The sequence below is a fragment of the Callospermophilus lateralis genome, chromosome 12 (assembly GCF_048772815.1).
Source record: "Callospermophilus lateralis isolate mCalLat2 chromosome 12, mCalLat2.hap1, whole genome shotgun sequence".
NCBI classification, from domain to species: Eukaryota; Metazoa; Chordata; class Mammalia; order Rodentia; family Sciuridae; genus Callospermophilus; species Callospermophilus lateralis.
In genome coordinates, this window is record NC_135316.1 from 85,730,672 (window position 1) to 85,749,080 (window position 18,409).

At 41.9% G+C, this 18,409-nt stretch overlaps 1 protein-coding gene across 1 annotated transcript in view; it reads right to left on the bottom strand.

The window, feature by feature from the left end:
- Positions 1 to 14,544, bottom strand: part of Tex26 (testis expressed 26) — a 34,907-nt gene extending 20,363 nt beyond the window's left edge. The window contains exons 1-3 of the mRNA XM_076872256.1: positions 14,484 to 14,544; positions 9,620 to 9,704; positions 2,921 to 3,071 (exon numbers count right to left, since the gene is read on the bottom strand). Coding sequence (XP_076728371.1) covers positions 2,921 to 3,071; positions 9,620 to 9,704; positions 14,484 to 14,544 — 297 coding nt within the window. The remainder of the gene's footprint in view (positions 1 to 2,920; positions 3,072 to 9,619; positions 9,705 to 14,483) is intronic.
- Positions 14,545 to 18,409: the final 3,865 nt, after the last annotated feature.

Here is an 18,409-nt window from a genome sequence, read left to right on the forward strand (position 1 = left end):
TTGTAAAGTAACAAAAGCGAGCCATTAAGTGTGGAGATTCCTGATTGGTTGACTGCTGTATCTAGTTTATGCTAATTAAGATAAGCTGTGCAAAATGTATAAATACCTCTGTTATCCTACAATAAAGGGCTTCCATTCCTGCTGCATCAACGTAAACAAGTTATTCGTCACCTCCCACTTATTCTGCTGCAGCCGTACGGGGAACCCTGGGACACTTGGGGGTAAGTGACGAAAAAAGCTGCCCGTCCATCGATAGGACGGGAGCAATCTGCTCGTCCCTAGGCAGATAGGACGAGAGGAAAAATGGCCATTTCGAGAAAATGGAGAAGATTGATGCAGTATGTTTGTGTCTTGTTTTGTCTTGAAATGTTGTATTGTCTTTGTGATGAAAATATGGAAGGGGTGAGAAGAAAATTGATAAGGGAAAAAGGCACCCCAGTGGAACCAAGAATAGTTAGGGCATGTGTTGATAAAAGCCCAGAAACTCTAGTCATAAAGAAAAAGAAAGTTCAGAAGAAGAAGGATTATCAAGAAAAAAGTTGCAGCAAAAGGCTATTACTGAATACTTTTCGATACCGGAGGGTGCGTGAAACGACAAGGCGGCTACCACCTGCCCAAGCCAATCTGGGCGCAGCAAGAATTTTCCAAGCGGCAGTTTCGGGCTCTTCCCCGCCCCGCTGCCCGGGGGAGCGGATCGCCACTGTGAGCCCAAATCTAGACCTGACCTGGAGGCACAGTCTTGCAGGCTTTTGCTCCCTGTGCCCTGAAGCAGTTTGAGTCTGGGACTCTCCCCAGGGCCATCTAGGGCTGCCCGGGATGCTACAGCTGGCAGAAGATGCTACTGGCGTCCCTGAAGTTTGATCATTTCCAATGTCAGTAACTACAATGGTTCTCCCACACCTGGAAGCTAATGAGTAATGAGCACTATTAAGGCTTATTTCAAATGTAAAAAAAACCTTGAAATAATGTATTAAATTGTTCAGAAGGTTGTTTTCTTAGTGAAATGCTACAGGATTTTCTTTAGCCATCCGGAGTTCCTGCCTTCGTCCCTGTGCGGTAAAAACAAAGGTGAAAGAATTTACAGTGTTGCTGAGAACCGGAGGAAACTTCGGCTGAGAACCCGACGAGACTTCGGAGCTGTTGCTGTTTCTGCTGCTACAACTTAAGCTAGCTGCCTGCAGAACTTACCTGGACTGTGATTTACCTGGACTGTGAGTTAATCTATTGAGACACTGCTTTATCTGGACTGAGACAACAAACTATAATCTACAACAAATTGTAACTCAGTATCTTTGCTAACGGTGTCATTGCTGGTATAATTTTTCCAAGGGCTTCTTGCATGGAGCCATCAATTAGCTTGGAATTGTAACATTTTGTATCCTCCCTTTCTGTTTCTAGCAGGTTATTTATGGTGTTTGTGTAAAAACCACTATGGTTGTTATTTAAATTAAACAAAAGGGGGATATGTTAGAGTCTGTAAACAAGTCTGGATGGCGCCTGGCAAAATGCCAGAGGGAGTGGTTTGTAAAGTAACAAAAGTGAGCCATTAAGTGTGGAGATTCCTGATTGGTTGACTGCTGTATCTAGTTTATGCTAATTAAGATAAGCTGTGCAAAATGTATAAATACCTCTGTTATCCTACAATAAAGGGCTTCCATTCCTGCTGCATCAACATAAACAAGTTATTCGTCACCTCCCGCTTATTCTGCTGCAGCCGGACTGCTGCATAGATGGTAATGAAAGTATGCCATGAGGAACCAAGTTAGATGGGGTATGCGTGTATGTTCTAAGGATTCCCAAGTTTACCTCTCCAGCTTCTCACTCACAGGAGCTCCAGACCTGTATGTGCAGCTGCCTGTCTGCTGAACAGATCTTCACCAGAACTCCCATTTCCCCAACAAACCTGGTCTTCCACCATGTTCCAGCTCAGAAAACAGTGTCAGCACACACCCAGCCTCTGAGAGAGAAATATGAACATCCTCCTTCCCTCGCTCTTCTTCATCTTTCACATCCCTTTAGTCATCAAATACTGTCCATTCTACCACTTTGTCATCTCTTTAATGCATGCAAGGGCCTCATCCTAGGTGCCAGGTAAATGAAACCTTTTATTATGACTGAGAATTGTCTTATATGATGGAAGAAGGGTGTACAGTGCCAAGAAAACTGCGGAAGAATTGGTTATTTTTCTTCCGGCAGAGGATGGGAGATGGCTCTTTTTAAAATGAGCCTTGGAGAAATATAGGGAAGTGCTCCTTAGTAGAGAGGAAAAGGCTTTTATAGAGGAAGGCAAGAGTGATAAAAGTCAGGGAGGTCTGAGAGAGCACAAAACACCTTGGGTATACCTATTCATAGCAGCACTATTCACCATAGCCACAAGGTGGAATCAACCCAAACATCCAACAGGGTGGTATGGACAAATAAATTGTGGCCTATTCATACAATAGTATTCAATCACAGAAAGTACTGGTACTTGCCACACCATAGGTGAACTTCAAAAATATTATACTAAGTGAAAGAAGTCAGGCACAAAAGGTTACCTGTTGTATGATTCCACATGTAAACTATCCAGAATAGGTAATTCATAGAAATAGAAAGCAAATAGGTGGTTTCTAAGGAGAAGGTGACAGGGATTTTTTTGGGGGGAGGGGGTAACTCTTTAATGGGCATGAGTTGTTTTGTTTTGTTTTTTATCTGGGATGATAAAAATGTTCCGCAACAAAACAGAGAAATAAATAGAGATAGAGAAAACATGGTTAGAAATAAAGATGAGAAGGTAGGAAGGAAATCATCCCAGAAGGACCATATAGCAAGGAGAAAGTGAAGAGTGTTTGTGACATATTCAAACTCTTATTCTCATGGATTGTTGACACAGTATTAAATTTGACACATACAGAGCTATTATCTTACTTGATTGGCTTACTTTTTTGTGTCTCCTTAATCCTCTTGAAGACCCATTTTTTATGGTATTTTCCTTAGAATATGATTTCCAAACGTACTCATCACTGTATTGTGTATTCAGAATGGGATCACTAAGTGCATATGCATATCCTAATCTTCTGATACTTTTTTGACTACAAAAAAAAAAGTAGAAAATAGAGCAAGGGATTAAATGCCAAATCTCACAACAGTGCACATGTCAAACCATTTGATTAATGATATATTTTTTAAAGATGGGTTAACTTAAGACTTGATGCCAGATATAATTTAATTTGAGGGTTCCCCTGATAAGAAACAATTCTGTGACAATCTTAGGATGGCTTTAGCAAATGTACAGGGATCTAAAATGAAATTAAGAATAGTCACCTAAGTTTATTATATTTTTTAAAGATACTCTCAGAGACAAAAAGTACCTCAATCTAACCACATAGTTGGTAAGGAAAAGATTAATTCCAGAGACAAAAAGAAGCAAATTAGGATGTTCATTTTGGGCTTGCAAGTCCTCAATGAAATGATGCATCTAGGCAATGATCAGCCATGTCACCAAGAACTCAAAAGGAGGGGTTCACCGGGTATTATGTGCTTCTGGTTGAATATACTCACCTCCACCTATTAAATGTTTTTGCCAAAATATGGAATCTGAATCAAATGAAGACTGCAGAATATTGAATTACAAGAAATGGAAGAGAAGAGAAATATTTTAAAACACATGATGGGGATGGAATCAGAAAAATTCCAAACAATGATTCTGTTTCTTCAGGAAAAAAAAATGGTCAGGGAGGAAAAAAAAATACAGAGGTAGATTAAATGAGAAAGGAGACGTACTAACCAAAAGTAACGTGTGGACTTTGGATTCTACTTCAAACCTTCTTAAAATTTTGAGACAAATTTTTGGAATAAATCTGATTGCTGACTGGTTATTCGATACTAAGGGACTGATTTTTTTTGAGGATGAAATTATATTTTTAAAGCATCCGATTTTGGGATTCTATTTTGACACATAGAAAATATTCAGAATTAAAATGATATGCCTTGAATTTATCTTGAAAAAATCCAGTATGTTTATTGTCATAGATGGTGATTGTGTTTATTCCTTTGTGTGTGTTTAAAATAGTTCACATTGACTTTTAAAAAAAAAAATTTAAGAGTCTGAGCAGATTCATGTGTTCGAAAGAAACAAACATCTGGGAAGTTGGGCACATCTGGATGATTGATGATTTTCCTGTCATTCAGATATAAACTGGAGATTCTCCAAAAGGACACAGCAGAAATAGCTTTAAAGGAATTAGTTTTCAGATCTCAATTTCTCAATATTTTTTTTCCTAAATTATGTCTGCCTGATAGGTGGCGGGAGGGGGGGGGCTGACTATGTAAGCAAGTCCTTTCCTTCTTTACCACGCCCCTTTCCCAGGGCTCTCTTTCCTACATTATCAGTAGGATCATTGCCTCCAGAGAGGCAAAGGGGTATACCCAAGGGGCAGCTTGGCCAGAGCCATTTCAGAGACGCCTCCTGGTCATCGGAGCTCCACACCCTTGTCCAGGGCTTGTCTTATCTAGGAGTTTCTGCAGAGTGAGGGATCGTGCTGTAACCGGGGTATCGCCACCTGTGTGGGGTGCTATAGATTTTGGTAGGCGTGCTTCAAAGTCCTGCCCAGTTTTCTGTCTCCTACTAGTTGCCATCTACTCATCCATCTTCAGGGAGGGGCTCTAAGAACATGTAGAATGCTCCAAATGGCTTTTTTCCTCATGTACTTAAAGATAAGCATTTTTTCAGCTTAAGAAAAAAAAAAATCCCTGGGAAATGTCATTAGCTGGAGAGAAAAGCAGTCGAGTGGGGAAGCAGTACAAGTTGGTGATGATGATCGCCTTAAATATAACTAGAATCTTTTCTGGGACATCACACTTTTTAAAGATTACTGGGTAAAACTGGTAGATTAAAATCTTGTGGTTTTTTTTTTTTTTTTTTCCAGATCTTGTATTCATCACTTAGTAAGGTATTTAAATCTTATTTTTTGAAATATTTACCCCAGTGTAGCCAATCCTTATTTCCTTTTATGCTGTAAAAAATTATTTAAAAATAAAATACTTAACAGTAAGTAAAAACATATGCTGGCTTGTCAGACCAATTAATTTTCACACTGTATAACTTTTTCCTTCATTAAATGCATAGGAAATGCCTGATGTCTAATGAAATCAATGAAACTCTTCCTGACTTTCACATGTGACTATAATTTAATGATTATTGAAAGTCAAGCACCAGAGTTCTGCCGACATGAGAACACATTTAACTTTAAAAAAAAAAAAGTATATATTTATCAGACCCCTTGCTTCACAGGTAACTTGCACATTTTATGCATTATTTTTGTTACTTAGATATAATTAATTTATCAGACTTGAATCTCTTGGTGCTTCCCCTATTTTTAAAACCTTCCCTATAAAAGATATATCCAATTATTTATTTTTCAGTTATTTTCACAACATTCCTCAAAACATATATTAACATTTATATGAACTGAAAGAGTAGGTAGGTTTTGACAGGGAGTGGACCAAATTTCGCTCATTGGTTTGACAAATAGGACTGACTTAACCAACTAGTTATAGGTGATATAAACTGTATGAGCTAAATCTTCAGCTCCAAGATTTTGACAAGAATATATTTAAAGTAAGTGATGATAAAAGTCTTTTATATAAAGAATATTGTGTTGGAAAACATTTATTGAAATTAATGTTTCTGTGTTCAAATCCCTATAATATTAAGCAAGCTAGCTACCTTCGAGGGAGAGGGTAACGGTGTAACTTAATGGTCATTTGTTCAAGCCATACCTTCTGGGATATTTCTCAGAAACTGAAATAGGGAATAAATCAATAAGTGGATGACAAATCATCTCATTACTTGCTTTCAATAAAATCAGAGGAGTACTCCACCAAGTAGGAGGAGAATCGGTCATTAAAATCACCTTGTGATTTCTGACTCAGCAAAAACCAACAAAGAGTTCAGAGTGCTGAGCCTGGTTCAGTAGCACACAACTGCAATCCCAGTTACCCAGGAGGCTAAGGCAGTAAGATCACAAGTACAAGGTCATCCTAAGCAAGCTAGGAAGAACCTGTTGCAAAATAGCAAATTAAAAAATAATAATAAAAAAAGACTGGTCATGTGGTTCAATGGTAAAATGCCCCTGGGTTGAACACCTACCTAGTACTACAGAAAAGAAAAAGAGTTCAGAGCACTGGATGACACTGCTATGCTGAAACAACTTTCATATATATGAACAAACTTTCTCAAGTCTAACACCTATAAAATGGAAAAAAGAAAAGAAACAGAAAAACTGATGCTACATATGGGTCATTCTAAAAATAATAACACTCACAATTGGATGCATGAACTAACTGAAAGCAAAACAACCCATTTATCTTTTTAGGATGCAGTTCTAAGCTAGGCATAATGGTGCACACCTAGACTCCCTGTTACTAGGGAGCCTGAGGCAGGAGGATTGAGTCCAGGAGGTTGAGGCCAGCCTAGGCAACACAAGGAGACCTCATCTAAAAAAAAAATAAAAGGAAAGAAAAAATATATACATAAATAGATATATAGTGGTGGGGAGGGTGTAGTTTCAAAAATTACTTTTTGGGGGCTGGGGATGTGGCTCAAGCGATAGCGCGCTCGCCTGGCGTGCGTGCGGCCCAGGTTCAATCCTCAGCACCACATACAGAAAAAGCAAAGATGTTGTGTCCACCGAAAACTAAAAAATAAATATTAAAAAATTATCTCTCTCTCTCTTAAAAAATACTTTTTGTATTTAGTATTATTATTATTAACATTGCAATTTATTGCTCTGAGCAGTTGGGTACTAAAAATAATGATGATGATATTTAAAGTCACATAGCATGTTTAAAAATTCACTTCAACTAAAATATTGAAACAGTTGCAGATAGCTATGAGTGGACAATAAGTTGCTTTCAAGCATAAAATATATTATTGCAGGGGAAAATTCTATTGAGGAAGTGGAGTGGAAGAAGGAAAAGGAATGAAATGAGTTTTCAAAAAAAAAAAAGAGCTTGTTTGAGTATTTTAAGGAGCTTGATATCAAAGCAGAGACCCTGCACCTGATAGAAGAAAAAGTTGGCTCCGATCTACATATTGTGGGGTCAGGCTCCAAATTCCTTAATAGGACGCCCATAGCCCAAGAGTTAATAACAAGAATCAACAAATGGGACTTACTTAAACTAAAAAGTTTTTTCTCAGCAAGAGAAACAATAAGAGAAGTAAATAGGGAGCCTACATCCTGGGAACAAATCTTTACTCCTCACACTTCAGATAGAGCCCTAATTTCCAGAATATACAAAGAACTCAAAAAATTAAACAATAAGATAACAAATAACCCAATCAACAAATGGGCCAAGGGCCTGAACAGACACTTCTCAGAAGAGGACATACAATCAATTAATAAGTACATGAAAAAAATGCTCACCATCTCTAGCAGTCAGAGAAATGCAAATCAAAACCACCCTAAGATACCATCTCACTCCAGTAAGATTGGCAGCCATTAGGAAGTCAAACAACAATAAGTGCTGGCGAGGATGTGGGGAAAAGGGTACACTTGTACATTGCTGGTGGGACTGCAAATTGGTGTGGCCAATATGGAAAGCAGTATGGAGATTTCTGGGAAAGCTGGGAATGGAACCACCATTTGACCCAGCTATCGCCCTCCTCGGACTATTCCCTGAGGACCTTAAAAGAGCATACTATAGGGATACTGCCACATCAATGATCATAGCAGCACAATTCACAATAGCTAGACTGTGGAACCAACCTAGATGCCCTTCAATAGATGAATGGATAAAAAAAAATGTGGCATCTATACACAATGGAGTATTATGCAGCACTAAAAAATGACAAAATCATGGAATTTGCAGGGAAATGGATGGCATTAGAGCAGATTATGCTAAGTGAAGCTAGCCAATCCTTAAAAAACAAATGCCAAATGTCTTCTTTGATTTAAGGAGAGCAACTAAGAACTGAACAGGGGGAAAGAGCATGAGGAAAAGATTAACATTAAACTGAGATGAGTGATGGGAGGGAAAGGGAGAGAGAAGGGAAATTGCATGGAAATGGAAGGAAACCCTCATCGTTATACGAAATCACATATATGAGGTTGTGAGGGGAAAGGGGGGGAAGGGAGAGAACGGAACAACAACAGATGAGGTAGAGAGGGAAGATGGGAGGGGAGGGGAGGGGGAATAGTAGGGGATAGGAAAGGCAGCAGAACACAACAGTCACTAATATGGCATTATGTAAACATTGTGAATGTGTAACTGATGTGATTCTCCAATTTGTATTTGGGGTAAAAATGGAAATGTATAACTCACTTGAATCAAATGTATGAAAGATGAAAAAAAAAAGAATCCTAATGAGTATTAATTTGCTAGGGCATTTGGACTATGCATTGGTTGCATTTAAAATTTTTATTTTAAAATGTCAATATTTAGGATGGATTGGAAGTTTTATTTTCTGCAGCTTTTTAAATGTATGAGAACTTTAAAAAAAAATGTGAGTTTGAAAATCACTGACTTAGATTCTCCAAGTACATCTTTATTTTTGGCTTTTAACCCAAATGCTTCTTCTTTAGAATACTGTTACTGCCTGTGAACCTGGCAAATTTATTTCAATCGAATGATAAATGTCCCAATTAGGGAGTTAGCTGTGGTCCCGTGGCATAACCAGTAACTCAGAAATCGGGAGTCTGGGAGGTTGGCACTTTTGAGAGCCTATCATATTTTACTAGGGGAAATGAAAGAAAATTACTGAGTAACCCCCTTGTGTTAGTCCTTCACCTGTGTCCTCCTCCTCAAAACACTCCCTTAGGGATCATCAGTCCCCTTCCACCAATAAAACTGAGCCCTGGATGATTTGTTACTCGCCTGAGGGTGAGGGTGGGGCAGAGCTACCCAGGGTCAGCCTTGGCTTGGACGTGCTTGTAATCCATCTGACTTCTCACTAACTTGAACTTGCAAGGAGAAAAGATCCTCCTTATGGGAAACAATTCACAGAGTCCACACAAGCAAGGAAGGCTCTCTACGCTGATGTCACACCTACCTAACAGGGACATCCTGGCACTCCCCTCCTGCTGAGCTCAGAAAGGCAGCTGGTGGCTAGAAATTCCCACAGCCCTCAGCTTGGGTGGGAATGGAGAAGTTGCAAGCCAACACTGCTGTAGCTGGAGGAGTGCAGGTAAGGAGAGGGGGATTGTGCCCTTCCTTCAGCTTCCAGAGATGAGTGTTGGTAGGGACAACAAACATTCATTCATCCACTCAGCCATTCATTCAGCCATGGAGGCCTGCTTCTGTAACAGGGAGTGGCTTTGTTTTGTGCGTGGTGCTCAGGTGGCACAGCCCTCAATGAACCTAAATGCTGGGTCAGTGGTAAACACAATGTGCAGTAACATCATAAAGAACTGGTGGGGCCGTTTTCTCAGTGGTCCCGGGGGAGGTCTGGCTGCTGTTTGAGAGGAGGAACTTTCAAGACGCTTGGAGGGGAGCCGTGGGCACAATGGCCCTACTCCACTGCATTTTTTATATGCCTTCTCCAGTTACTCTATTTGTGTTGGATTCTGAATCGGAAAAGACAAGTGAACAAAGCCGCGAGTGTCTGAGTGTCTTTCGGGCTGACTGAAGGGGGATCTACCGGATCAAAGCGGGCACTGCTCCTGTCTTGTGGGTGAAATCCGTCTTCATCCTGGTGGCATAGGAATCCCAGTCGGTACCACCTACTGAAAGGACAATAAAGCCGTTTTCAGTGGGGCAAACCCGAATATCTCACTTGAATGTTGCACAATTAAAATAATTTCTCAAAAGAAAGGAACCTTCTGGATAGTGATTTTATGTTAGAGTCTAAAGAGCCATAAAGGCCAAGTGGTGGCCTGGAATAGGAGAGAAGGGAAATACAACTTAAGTATCTGAGTTTATTTCAAAATAAGAATGGCCTATTGTTTTCCCCAAGCATTCGCACCCGCTGTTTTAAAGAATTCAAGCCAAACATAAAAATCTGTAAAGAAGGAAGTAGTTCATGGAAATTCTATCTTTTCTCATTATTGCTTTCTAGTGACCCGTTTCCATTACATCAGGTATGTCTGTGCACACACGGAATGATTGTATACGCAGGAGTTCATATTAGACATGCCAGCTCTTACCCCGGGCACCTCTTTGCTTTTCCTCTCCACCCTTCATTATCCTTTTCTGGGCTAGGCCGTGTTAACAATCCTGTCTGCTTCTCTCCATACTTGTATACATGTAATCCTCATATGCAATCACATGAGGATTTATGTGTACGTATATAAATACAGAGACAAATTGTGATTTAGTTCTCACCATTTTGTTTTACAAAAACGGGCTCATATTATACCAAGTGTCCCAACTAACAGTGTCTTGGGGGAAAAACACTCCTGGTGCAATGCTAATTCACCCTTTGTAATAATGATTGTAAAATTCAATGGTGTAAAAGTGATTGACAACTATGTGCGTGGGTAAGAGCATTGAGGGGCAGAGTGGAGTCGGAAGAGAAGTCCAGGGCTGAAGCCCAGGCACTCGAAGGTCAAGAAGAACAACAGCCAGAGAAAAATACAATCAGTTGGGCATGAAGAAAAACCATGAGCATGTGGTGTCCTGAAAGCTCAAAGAAGAAAGTGCTTCCAAAGAGGGAGGAATCATCCATGGCAAATACTGTCGATGGCTCCAGAAAGATACCAGCTGAGAATTTAGCAGCATCCAAGTTGATCTACCCCAACTCCCTATTTTTAACAAAGTATCACCAAATTACTTGAGAAGACAGTTGTCCCTCCTTATCTGTAGTTTCACTTTTCATGGTTTCAGATACCTGTGATCAACACCAGTGGTCCAAAAAGATGAAATGAAGAATTCCAGAAATTAACAATTCATAAGTTTTAAATTGTGCACCATTCTGAGCACCATGATGAAATCTCATGCCATCCAGCTCCATCCTGCTGGGAATGTGAATTACCCCTTTTTGTCGCATGTCCACACTGTATGCACTACCTGCTCATTAAGTCATGTAGCTGCAGTATCACAGTGCTCTTGTACAGAGTCAGCACTACCCAGGACTATGCATTGGGAGTGCATAAGGAGGGACTACTATATATATTTTAACTTTACTCATTCTCTCATTTTTTTATATCTGGGCAGTGACCTGTTGCTTTTTACATTTCATAAGCAACTGGGTTGGAATGTCTCTAATTTTTGAATAGTAGGTACTGTCTAGGATCTCATCATCTCATCCCAAAAATACTGGAGCTATTCCCATTGCCTGAATTTGTTTCCAAGCCTGTATCCTATTAAAATGACAGTAAAGTATCCTTTTATCTTTCAATTCCCCAATATTCTTAAAAGCTATCTGCCTCCTGCCTAGCATAGAGAGCCCTGGCTAAACATTAACAGTTTCTGTCATCTGTGGACTTCTTAGTATTCATCTCCCCATCTCTCCCAGCCAGGTCGTTTTTAATTTAACAGGCCCTGGCCCCAGGCAGGGAATGGGATCTGCTCATCTGTGACTATTCCCTGCTGCCTTCACACTGGTTTAAGCTTCGTGTCCACCCAGAAGCATCCCTGAGGGAGAACTTTTGCCTTGGCATTATCCTTGGAGACTCCTGCTTTGGTGGGAATCACTTTAGGCTTGAAAGCATTTTATTCCAATAGTGGATTTAAATGATCTTTGTGAAAAGAATTGCAAATGTGGAGAAGGGAGAAAAAAATCCTGAGTAGCTTTTCTTAAAGAAGCCTCCCTTAATTTGATTGGAACCTCTGCCTTGGACTTTTAGGAGGACCAGGAAGGATCTCTGCAGAGACCACACTTCCCTCTACCCTTCTCACTCGTCTTGCTGATAGTTTCCTTCCTCTCTCATTTCCTGTGCCTTCCCATGGACCAGGTCCTGTGCTCAGCACTGGCTTTGGAGAACTTAACAGCTAGTGGAGGAGCTATGTATCCTGTAAACATCAGATTAAGATTGTGTGTCACAGGAACCAGGAGGAGCATGTGATTCTTCCTCAAAGGAGAAGAGGGGACAGCAAGGACAGGTCAAGGAGAGATTTCACCACATAGACAGCTTTCTGAACTTGGATTTTATCTGGTAGAAGTTTGACAGGGAAACATGGGAGATAAAGATGTTCTTGGCTGATTTAACAGGCAGAATGAGAATCCGAGACAGCAGATTTCAAACGCAAATTTGAAATTTGAAATAAAGAGGAAATGACTAAGGATAATTCAGTGGGGCCCCCTGTGCCTAAGCCTACTCTGCTCAACTTAGGACCCAACAAAGGTGTTCACAGTTATGAAAATAAATTTATAAAGCTTTGAAAATATTATAAAACTAATATAGTTAATATGTATATTGTATTATACTTTACAAAGTATTTCCATATATATTATGTTGTTTTATTCTGATGGACAAGGCAGGTATTGATGACATCTAATAATCCTAACCTTACCTTATTTTGAGGATTAAAGGCATTGGTAAGTTTACATGCTTGTAGTGTGCTGAATGATGGCCCCCAAAAGATATGTGCATATCCTAAATCCCAGAACCTGTGAATCTGACCTTATTTGGAAAAGAGATTTTTGCACATGCAATTAAGGATTGCAAAATAAAGCAGTCATCATGGATCATACTCATGGATCTGAAATGCAATTATAAATGTCCTTAGAAGAGGAAGGCAATGTGACCTCCACATTGATGTATCCACAAGTCAAGAATATTGACAGCCAGCAGAAGCAGGAGGTAGGAAAGATTCTGCCCTGAAGCTCCAGAGGGGTTGCAGCCCTGTGCACACCTTGATTTTGGATGTCAGGCCTTCAAAGCCAAGAGGGAATGAGTTTTTGTCATTTTGAGCCACTAGTTTGTGGTTCTGTCTAGCAGCTATGAGAAACTAATAAACTGCACCTGAGTGTCCAATCTACAGCGACTGCTCATCAGCAGTTAACCATCATTGTCAACCACTTTATCCTGTTTTTAGACCAAAGTTGAGCAGTGCCACATCAAGCCCACCTTTTAGAAGGTGAATGTCCTAGCAGTGGAAGATGGAGTAGCACACAGAGGCTCTCAGAGACCCCGCACTGGAGGGGAAGAGTCAGACCTACCCATAGAAAGGAAAACTTGATGGCCGAATCAAAGAAATCTGGTGATCCCATTGAGATATCAAAGCAGCTGCCTCCCCTTCTGATTTCAGCAGCTGGGACCCTCCTCCTAACTGGTCTCTCAAAGCCTGGAAGGTTTGAGAAGGAAAGGAGTATAATTTTGCACATGTTGAGTTAGAGGCCTTTCTGTGACATCCGAATGGAACAGTCTAGCAGAAAGCTGGATAGTTTGGTCTGGAAATTGGAAGAAAGATCTAAGTTAGAGACAGAGTAGAGAGTCACAGGCACCTTTATGAAGCACTTAAAGCTTTATGGCAGCATGTGGCCACTCATGGAGGATGCAAATTCACAAGGAAAGTCTTGGAAGACTCTGGCATTTCCCAGCCAAGGACAGGGAGAGGACACAATGAAAGAAACCAAGACGGAGTAGCTAGAAAAGGAGGAGGAAATTAAAAGGAGACCCCTCAGGAATCCTGGGAAAGCATTTCTCTCTCCTCTCTGCTTACCTTGACATTATATGGAAACTGAGTATATTTGATATTTTTGTGCTAATTAAGTATTTCCTCTTTCTATTCTCCATTTACAAAGAATGAATTGAAATGAAAGTACACATTTCACTCACTCTCACGGGAGCACAATTCTAGGGAATTTGCAGTTGAACAATTCCTCCCTGCTCTGGAGCCAGCGTGCAGCCACAATTACCCAGCTAGACAGCAGCCACGGGCCATTATTGCCAAGGGAAAGGCCACGGTGTAGCTGACTACACAGTAATCATGCCACTAGCTTCACAGCTAGAGCGGCTCTCCCCCTGGCAGACACGAAAAGCTGAGCTGGTAACCTGCTGCATCTGGGAGCAAAAACGAGGATGCAGAGCTCCCCATCTTTACAGACAGGGTCTCTTTGCAAGAGAAATGGTCCTACTCAGAAGCTGCAGCTGAAGACCTTAGCTCCATCTGAAACCACCTAGCTCCCCCAAACCACAAACCCTATTTCTTGGCTGTTTCCCAGACCCTCCAGGGGGGCGGAGCTCAAGCCGATCTTGTTCTCTTCTGAGCGTCCAGGTCTCTCTGCTCCTTCTTTGCTTTTGACCCTGTTCTCCTTGGAAAGGGCCCAGCCCTTCGTTTCCTGGGTCCCTTCCTAGGCAGGCATGTCCTGGAGTGTTTTAGAAAGAAGTACCGGCGGGTCTAAGAGGAGGTTTAGCAGCAAGTATGAAGGGCTGGAGAGGGACAAGGTCATGAACCTCGTCATTCTCCCTGACTCCCCAGCCGTCCCTAGTCCCTCAGTGGGGCCCATCCCTAAGAGGGAGACAGCATCCTTAAAGATGGAAGGCCCTTGGCTGGATGCTACCCCTTCCCCAGGAAAGACCCCAACCCTGTCTGCAGACAAGCAGGGTACACATTCTTACTTGGCTGGAGCTTGTGGTCGTTTAAAGAGGGGCACGAAGCTGTGAACTCGGGCTGGGCCATCCTGCCCAGGAAGCAGTGGAGCCTGGCTGAGGCTCCAGCCCTACTTGGCTCTGCAGGCGGCGCGCGGCTGCATTGTGACGCGTCGTCATGGAGACGCGGGTCTGGTACTGGGCAACTGAGTCCAGTCCCAGATGGCTAGACTAGGCCCGCGCAAAGTTGCGATGCAGAAAGCTAATCCTCGTCTCTCCTCCCGTGGATACCTTACTTTCGTCTATTTGTATAGTTCTTGCAATGAGCTCTCCCGACTCTTGTGTTGTATATTTGGGGACAGAAACAAAAAAGGGGGAAGAAATTAAACAGAAAGCAATGTCAGACTTTTTTTTGGGGGGGGGAGGGAGGGGGCACTTGACAACTGAGCCACATTCCCCAGCCCTATTTCATATTTTATTTAGAGATAGTGTCTCACTGACTTGCTCAGCACCTCCCTTTTGCTGAGGCCGGCTTTGAATTTGCCATCCTCCTGCCTCAGCCTCTCCAAATGCTGGAATGTCAGTCTTTCAACTGAGAATTTTCATCGGTTCATAGATTTCAGTTTAAGCAAATGGGGGGAAAGTTGTCATGGATGTGACAAAATCACCAGTGGGGCATGAGAAGCATCAATTCTGTGATGTTCCATGCTATTCAAGGGGTCATCCTGTGTATCGGTCAGTTTCAGGTTACTACAAGGAAACGCCTGACTAAGGCTGCCTATGAAGAGAGGTATATTTTGGCTCATGGTTTTGGAGGTTTCAAAGGCCTAGAACAGGCTTGGCAAGGGTGCCCCTTTACTGCATCTCCTTATTGCTGGGAAAGCCAATGGCAGGAGTGGATGTCAGAACCAGCGATCCTGTGTCCAGCCAGGAAACAGAGGAAGAGACAGGGTCCTGCAGTGCCTCTGGGGAACAGAGCACCCAATGACCTAAGGACCTCCCACTAGGTCCCACCTCCTAAAAGTCCCAAGAGCACCACCATGGAGACCAAGCTTTTAACCCAGGAACCTGGGGATGGGGGACACTATTCAGAGCCAAACCATAGCATCCCAGCTCACAAATCAGGGGAGAAAGCAGCAAGTGAAAAATGTGCTTAGAGACCAAGGAGAGGGTATCTATGTGTCACAGATCTCCTTAGCAGGCCATGATCCCGGCACCCATCATAGTGCTTCGTGACTATCATCAATTTAGTTGTTCTTCCTCCCCATCCCCCATTGACTGAGCTGTGCCTTCTTCCATGTGTGTTAGGGATGCTTAACTGGATGAGGAAATTCCTTTATTTTCATATTCTTGGCAACTCCCTGGTAATCTGACACGTAGTCGGTGCTTAAGAATTATTGAAAAGCTCCAGGTTAGCACAGAGCCACCAGTCACTCCTGTGAGGAGAAGAAGGAAACACACTGGGACCGCTGGCAACAGTTTAGAAAGGAACCGACAACAGCCCCATATCCTAAGAGGGGTTATCCTAGGCCTTAGTAAAGAGGGAGATGTAACAAGGGAGTTTATTAAAGGAGACAGAATAGACATCCAACCAAAGACCCCAAACATATATGCAAGGAACATCACTGAAGTGAAGAGCTAAACTAGAATTTTCTGAGGGTAGAGTCCCATCCACACGGCCAATGAATATAATAAATCTTAGACTCTCGGAGCAATGAATGGTGAAACTCAGTAGAAGGCAGACTTCTGTCGATGTTATTTAAAGGAACATGTCTAAATTAGGATTTAGTAGTGGCATCTAAATTAAAGAAAGTCACACCCAATAACAGATTAACTGTCTGGAAATGGTAGAGCTAATTAGCATAGCATAATTTAAGAGAAATGTGTTTTTAAAATAGAGCAGTTAGTATATAGAATTTTAAAAGTGAATTCTTATTAATATCTTACATTTGTTTCTTCTTGGGCTAGCTGAAATGGTGGGGTATGCACTGAACCGAGGGAGATGCAAAAGAACTGCCATATTCCCTCTGGGACCCCTTAGGGTAAGGCAGGTACCTCTGTGAGCCTCAGTTTTCCTTATTGTACAATGAATGTACTAGCACCACCGTGCTGAGCTGTCAGGATACCGATCCTTACCGTAATCTGTCAATAGGAGACCATGCAAATCGAAGGTGTTGTTCTTTTGTCTGATTACTATTCTGGTCCTTTTTTTTTCTTTTTATAGTCTCCCATTTCTGCTTCAAAATGTGGTTTCAGTGAGGGTCTGCATTATTGTGAATGGTATGGCACTGTTTCCGCCTTTGAATTTGATCACCGAGGCAATCCCTTTTCATGATTGAGTGCAGGGTTTTGGGTTTTTTTTTTTCCTTTTTATTTCTTCTTTCCTTTAACTAATGCTGACTGTGCACTGAAAATGAGCTGTCTGGGGACATTAAGGGCAATGTCCTGGATATGATACGAGCCTGGAGACAACTTCCTGCAAGAAAAGATGCTTGAGCTGAGTCCTCGAAGATGTGTAGGGTGGACCAGGTGAAGAGGGAGAGGTGATATGGGTAGAGCCAGTAATAGCCTGCAGAACCCAAAGCCCTGAAGTTTGATGTTCCCATGTTGAGAAGATCCAGGGGGAAACTGAGAACAGGCTGGAGGGGAAGAAGGCCCTGCAGGTCACACTGAGAAGCTGGGACTTCACCTGAGCAGGTGGAGGATTCATTGAGTGGGTCAAGCTGCAGAGTGAACAGGCCTGGTGGCAAGTCTGAATAAATTCTGACATTTTTCCCAGGGCAAGGAGCAGCAAAGTTCCATATCATCCTGCCAAAATAAGTTAATCAACCAGAAATCAAAACATCTAGGTTACTAATATGCCTTGTACAAGCTTCTCATTGATCCAAAACAATTGAGAATAGTTTTATTGAATGGGTAAAAAGCTAATGGTTGTTTCCAACCGAAATTATAACAATAAATTTAGTTCTGCGCGCGCGCGCACACACACACACACACACACACACAACATGATGTGAACTGCTAAAGACAAGGATGGGGGGGCAAGGGTGAGGAGATAGCAAGCATAGAATACTCAAATTCTGGCTGTCGAGGAGAAGAAAGCCTCCAACAGGTGGAGAGAAAAAGAATTATGTAGGAAGCAGTGTTACCTAAAACAGAAAGAAGTGAACAAGTTCACAGACCAAGAGTAAGGAGCAGGGAAAGAGAACTTGAAGCTTCAGGAACGACTAGAGGGGCCCAGGTATACTCTAGAGCTACCTCCTGCACCTGACCACCTCACACCTGGGCATCTGTGAGAACATGGACTCTGTCCAGTGGGGCCTGAGCTTCTGCATTTCTACCAAAACTCTTAGGTGACTCACAAAGTTAGAGAGAGGCAGACTTAGAGCCAAGTAGAACCATAACAGCAAGTTAAAGCCTTGCGAGGGCAGCCTCAGCCTCACCTGGGAGTCTTTTTATAAATGCAGAAGCTCAGGCCCCACCTAGAGGGGTTGAATCCAGATCTGCACTGTCACACGACCTGCAGAAGATTCCTTGGCACAGTTTGAGAAGCATTGCTCTAGATAATACAGGAGGCTGGCTAGGTCATCTCCTGAATAAACGGGAGACTAGAAAACAGTTGAAGGGAGAATTAGGAGAACAAGCCAATGAAGGATGTGTAAACAAAAATCAGCAGGTGCCTATTTCCAAAAGCCCAGAAGGTGATGTCCAGCTATCTTGTGTACAAAGAAACTCAGTGAAGTTTCTCTGCCTCAATTTTTATATTTGGGCAAAAGAACTTTCTCTCTCTCTCTCTCTCTCTCTCTCTCTCTCTCTCTCTCTCTCTCTGTATCAGAGGTTGAATTCAGAGGTGCTTAACCATTGAGCCACATCCCCAGTCCTTTTCATTTTTTTATTTTAAGAGAGGGTCCCACTAAGATGCTGAGGATGGCTTTGAATTTAGGATTCTCTTGCCT